This window comes from Belonocnema kinseyi, chromosome 10 (genome assembly GCF_010883055.1).
Source record: "Belonocnema kinseyi isolate 2016_QV_RU_SX_M_011 chromosome 10, B_treatae_v1, whole genome shotgun sequence".
Lineage (NCBI taxonomy): Eukaryota > Metazoa > Arthropoda > Insecta > Hymenoptera > Cynipidae > Belonocnema > Belonocnema kinseyi.
In genome coordinates, this window is record NC_046666.1 from 27,279,616 (window position 1) to 27,285,869 (window position 6,254).

The window sequence follows — 6,254 nt, forward strand, 5'->3', positions numbered from 1 at the left end:
ATAATTCAATTGTCAACTTAGAAATATACTTTTTCGATCACAATGAAAAGTTTAATTTTAGAACATTAATTTTCTACTAAAAGGACGAATTTTGAGTAAAATACATTATTTTTTAAACAAACACCACCAAAATGAAAAGCTTTAAGTTAAGAAAATTAATCTCTAACGAAAAACACGAATTTTTAATCAAATAAATTATTTTCAATCAATGAAATTAATTTTTAACTAAACTTAATAATTAAAAAAAAATTTCAACCAAAGAAATAAATCTTGAACCAAATAGTTGAATTTTCCACTTAAAAATATACTTTTTCCACCAAAATTAAAAGTTTAATTTTCTACTAAAAAGACGAATTTTGAGTAAAATACATTATTTTTCAAACAAACACCACCAAAATGAAAAGCTTTAAGTTAAAAAAATTAATCTCTAACGAAAAACACAAATTTTTAATCAAATAAATTATTTTCAATTAATGAAATTAATTTTCAACTAAACTTAATAGTTTAAAAAAAATTAATTTTCAACCAAAGAAATAAATCTTGAACCAAATAGTTGAATTTTCCACTTAAAAAGATACTTTTTCCACCAAAATGAAAACTTTAATTTTAGGACATTAATTTTCTACTAAAAAGACGAATTTTGCGTTAAATACATTATTTTTCAAACAAACACCGCCAAAATGAAAAGCTTAAAGTTAAGAAAATTTATCTCTAACGAAAAACATAAATTTAATCATTTCTTTGGTTGAAAATTATTTTTTTTTTAAATTATTAGGTTTAGTTGAAAATTAATTTCATTAATTGAAAATAATTTATTTGATTAAAAATTCGTGTTTTTCGTTAGAGATTAATTTTCTTAACTTAAAGCTTCTCATTTTGGTCGTGTTTGTTTGAAAAATAATGTATTTTATGTATGTATATATATGTGTACCTATATATATAATAAATAAAAATCTTACATATAAAATAAATCTTAAAATGATCTTAAAAACTTTTTATTCAACCATTTTGTTAAAACTTCATAATTTTTTATTGATTTCAATTGAAACTTTAACTACTTCGTTGAAAATTTTTTTTTTTTGCGTTGAAAAATTTTTTTTGACTTAAAACGTACCTATTCGAATGGAATAGTCCATCGTTTTATTTAAAAATTAATATCTTTGGTTAAAAGTTAAATAAAAATTTAGCTATTTAATTTTTGGTTGAAAAATTATGATTTTGAGATCAAAATTAATCATTTTTGGCAGGAGTTGAACATTTATCTTTAATTTTTGGCTAAAAATTTATATTTTCAAGTTGAAAAATCCTGTTTTGAAAGATTCATAATTTTAGTTGAAAATTCTTTTTGTTTAAAATTCTACTATTTAATTGCAAATTTAATTTTTTTTTTAATATGTAATTATTATGTTGAAATGTAATCTTTTTTGGTTGATAATATAGTATCAATAAATTATAATTAATAAACTAAAATTATATAATTTGTTCAAAATTATTATTTTTGTTTTTGTTTTGAAGATTCATCTCTTTGATATTTAATTAAACTATTTTTTGTAAGTTTGTTTCATTTTTAGTTGAAAATTAATTTTTCAAAATATAACTTGACCTATTCAATTTCTTTTTGAAAATTCATATTTTTTAGTTGGAAATTAATAAATAATTTGTAAATATTTTGCCAAAAATTCGTGATTTTTTTGGGTTGAGAATTAATTTTCTTTACTGAAAATTTAACTTTTCCATTATTGGTTAAAAATTCAACTTTTCTGTTTAAAAATTTAGGTATTTTTTGGAAATTCATATTTTTTGGTAGAAACTTTATACTCTTGGTTAAAAACTCATTTTTTTAAATTGGCATTTTTTAGTTAAATTTAATTATTTTTTATTTTAAATCTTTGTTCATTGAAATAGTAACTATTACACATTTCTCTGAGAATTTTTTTTAAATTAAATTTTTTTTTAAATTCATTACTTCAATTGAAAGTTCACCAATATTAACTTTTTCTGGAAATTCATATTTTTGCTAAAAAATTTAACTACTTTAGTAAAAAAAAACTTAACTGTTTGGTTAAGAATTAAACTATTAATTAGAAACATTAACTTTCATAGCAAATTCGTTTTCCTTTTCGTTAAAAATTAATCTTTTTATCTACAAATTTAGCTGTTTTATTTATTAATAATTTATTAATAAATTTGTATTTATTAAATATTAATAAATATTATATAATATTGTACAATGTTATATAAATATTTATATAAATTTAAATAAAAATAAATGAATTCATTAAAAATTTATTTATAATTCAGTTACTTTCTTTATAAAAAAATTGTTCGTTTGATCAAACTAGTTTAGAATATATTTTTTTAAATTATTTTTTTTAACTGAAATTGTAATAATTAAATTTTTGGTTGAAAATTAATCTTTCTTGGCTAAAAATGTATTTACTTGGTTGAAAATAATTTATTTTGTTAATAAGTTCATCTTGTTATTGAAAAAATCAACTTTTTCCATTAATATTTATCTCTTTGGTTAAAAATTAATCGTTTTATCTAAAAATTTAGCTATTTCATTTATTAATAAATTTTTATTTATTAAATATTAATAAATATTATATAATATTGTACAATGTTATATAAATATTTATATAAATATAAATGAAAATAAATAAATTTATTAAAAATTTATTTATAATTCAGTTACTTTGTTTATAAAAAATTGTTCGTTTAATCAAACTAGTTTAGAAGGTTTTTTTGGCAATTATTTTTTTTAACTGAAATTTTAATAATTTCATTTTTGGTTGAAAATTAATCTTTCTTAGCTAGAAATTACACATATTATATATATATATTTTATTATAAAATTTTATTAGTATTTCTTTAATTAAAAACTTTTAAATTGACAAGAAATTAGATTCAAAACTAAAAAATAATAATAATAATTAGAAGTCTTTACAATAAAAAAAAATATATATATATTAATTTCGTTCTTTTCTTTAAATCAAACAATTTTAATTTTTGATACTTGAATTGTTGATATTAAAAAAAATGTATAAAACTCCAATTCATAAACAGCGGAAAATAAAAAAATTCGAGATATATAAAATTAAACGTAGATTCTAAAACGATGAAAATGTAATAATTTTTAAAATCCTAAAAATAGTCACAGTAAAACATTTAAAAAAATAAGAACTTGAAAAAATTTCAAAATGTATAATTTTAAATATCGGAAGAATCAAAAAATTTTAAATTAATTAAAAAATTACTATTTAATGCTTGCCAGGGCTTTAAATATTAATTTCTTTCAGCATAAAATAATTTTTCATTCAACTCTAAATCTAAATTTCCAACTCATCCAAAATTAATGAAGACCGATTTTAATTGAGAATTTAAATCTAAATACAAATTAAATAAATTTTTCATAAATTTATATAATGTGGCTGTATAAAATTTGAATAAAAATAAAATAAAATATGAAGCAGTTTAACAAACCCTGGGCTGTGCCAATCTTTTGATGGTCTCGATTTCCTCGTCGTAGATCACATCGTGGTATATAACAATTCTTGGATCCAGATAGGCTTCCTCTTCTTTGAAAGGTGCTAACTTCAAAAATGGAATACCGCGATCAACATATCGACATTTCAATTTTTTTTTTATATTTGCAGGCAGAGAAATTTCCCCACGACAGAGCATTTCGTATCTTTCTCTCTCAGTCATTTCTTTCAGAGTTTTGATTTTTTTCTCCGCAACGGTGAATGGCTGAAATTTCAAACAAAAGTTAGATCCCTACTAACTTTCTGATTGAAAATTCTATTCTTTTTGTTGAAAATTTAACTATTTTTTTAAAAATTTGTTTTTGTTTTAATAGGAAATTTTTTATTTTCGTTGAAAATTAAACTATTTGGTTAAAAATACCCTTTTTGGACTAAAATTAATAATTTGTTGTTAGAAATTAGTTTTTTTGTGTTTTATTTCATTTGAAAATTCAACTATTTGTTTAAAAATCCACCTTTTGGGCTACAATGTTTTAATTTTAATAATAAGTATATAAATATATAAATAATAAATATATAAATAAATAATAAATTTTTTTAATTTGTTGTGAAAAATTCATTTTTTTGTGTGTTTGAAATGCAATTATTTCACTTTAAAATGAAAATTAATCTTTTTAATTTGAAAATTCATGTAATTTATCAAAAATTTGAATTGTGTAGGTGAAAATTGATATTTTTGATTAAAAATTCATGTTTTTCGAAATTTTAACTATTTTGTTAACAATTTGTTTTTGTTTTAATCGGAAATTTTTTGTTTTCGTTGAAAATTAAACTATTTGGTTAAAAATCCCATTTTTGGGCTAAAATTTTTAATTTCTTGTTAAAAATTCCTTTTTTTGTGTGTTTAAAATGTAATTATTTCACTTTAAAATGAAAATTAATCTTTTTAATTTGAAAATTCATGTAATTTATCAAATATTTGAATTTTGTAGGTGAAAATTGATCTTTTCGATTGAAATTTCATGTTTTTTTGACATTTTAACTATTTTGTTAAAATTTCGTTTTTACTCTATGAAATTTTAGTTTATTATTAAATACTCTTTGTTGAAAACTTAACTATTTTGTTAACAATTTATTTTTTTTTTAATCGGAAATTTTTTGTTTTCGCTGAAAATTAAACTATTTGGTTAAAAATACACTTTTTGGACTAAAATTTTTAATTTGTTGTTAGAAATTCCTTTTTTTGTGTGTGTTTAAAATGCAATTATTTCATTTTTAAATAATAATTGATCTTTTTCATTTGAAAATTCATGTGATTTATAAAAAATTTGAATTTTGTAGGTGAAAATTGATCTTTTCGATTGAAAATTCATTTTTTTTTAATTTAACTATTTTCTTAAAAATTCGTGTTTTGTTTTAATCGGAAAAATATATTTTTTCATTTGAAAATTCAACTATTTGTTTAAAAATCTCCTTTTTGAGTTAAATTTTTTAACTTTTTGTTAAAAATTTCTTTTTTTGTTTGTTTAAAATGCAATTATTTCACTTTGAAATGAAAATTGATCTTTTTAATTTGAAAATTCATGTAATTTATCAAATATTTGAATTGTGTTGGTGAAAATTGATCTTTTCGATTGAAAATTCATGTTTTTTGACAATTTAACTATTTTGCTAAAATTTCGTTTTTACTCTATGAAATTTTATTTTATTATTACACACTCGTTGTTGAAAACTCAACTATTTTGTTAAAAATTTATTTTTGTTTTGATCGGAAATTTTTTGTTTTCGCTGAAAATTAAACTATTTGTTTAAAAATCCCCTTTTTGGGCTAAAATTTTCAATCTATTGTAAAAAATTCCTTTTTTTGTGTGATTAAAATCCAATTATTTCACTTTGAAATGAAAATTGATCTTTTTAATTTAAAAATTCATGTAATTTATCAAAAATTTGAATTTTTTAGGTGAAAATTGATCTTTTTTATTGAAAATCGATTTATTTTGTTGAAAATGTAAAAATCGATATTTTTAATTTTAAAATTCATGTAATTTATCAAAAATGTTAATTCTTAGGTGAAAATTTATGTTTTTTTTTTTTAGAAATTTGGTTTTTGTTGAAAATTAAACTATTTGGTTAAAAATCCCATTTTTGGGCTAAAATTGTTAATTTCTTGTTAAAAATTCCTTTTTTTGTGTGTTTAAAATGCAATTATTTCACTTCAAAATGAAAATTGATCTTTTTAATTTGAAATTTCATGTAATTTATCAAAAATTTGAATTGTGTAGGTGAAAATTGATATTTTTGATTGAAAATTCATGTTTCTTGAAAATTTCACTAATTTGTTAAAATTTCGTTTTGACTGTATGAAATTTTATTTTACTATTAAATACTCTTTGTTAAAAACTTAACTATTTTCTCAAAAATTCGTATTTGTTTCAATCGGAAAAATATATGGAAATTGGTCTTTTTGATTGAAAATCCATTTAATTTGTTGAAAATGTAACAATTTTGTTGAAAATTCGTTTTTGTTTCAATCGAAAATTTTTTTTTTTAATTTAAAAATTCAACTATTTAGTTAAAAATCCCCTTTTTGGGTTGAAATGTTATCTTTTTTGTTCAAAATTAGTTTTTTTGGGGTGTTGGTAATTTAATGATTTTACTTTGTCATAAAAATTGATATTTTTAATTTGAAAATGCATGTAATTTATCAAAAATGTTAATTCTTAGATGAAAATTTAACTTTTTTTAGAAATTTCGTTTTTGTTTTAACCA

General features: G+C 18.9%; 1 protein-coding gene across 1 annotated transcript in view; it reads right to left on the bottom strand.

The window, feature by feature from the left end:
- The window catches only part of LOC117181045 (prolyl 4-hydroxylase subunit alpha-1), a 561,792-nt gene that overhangs the window by 20,302 nt on the left and 535,236 nt on the right, over positions 1 to 6,254 (bottom strand). Inside the window, exon 7 of the mRNA XM_033373613.1 lies at positions 3,484 to 3,750. Coding sequence (XP_033229504.1) covers positions 3,484 to 3,750 — 267 coding nt within the window. The remainder of the gene's footprint in view (positions 1 to 3,483; positions 3,751 to 6,254) is intronic.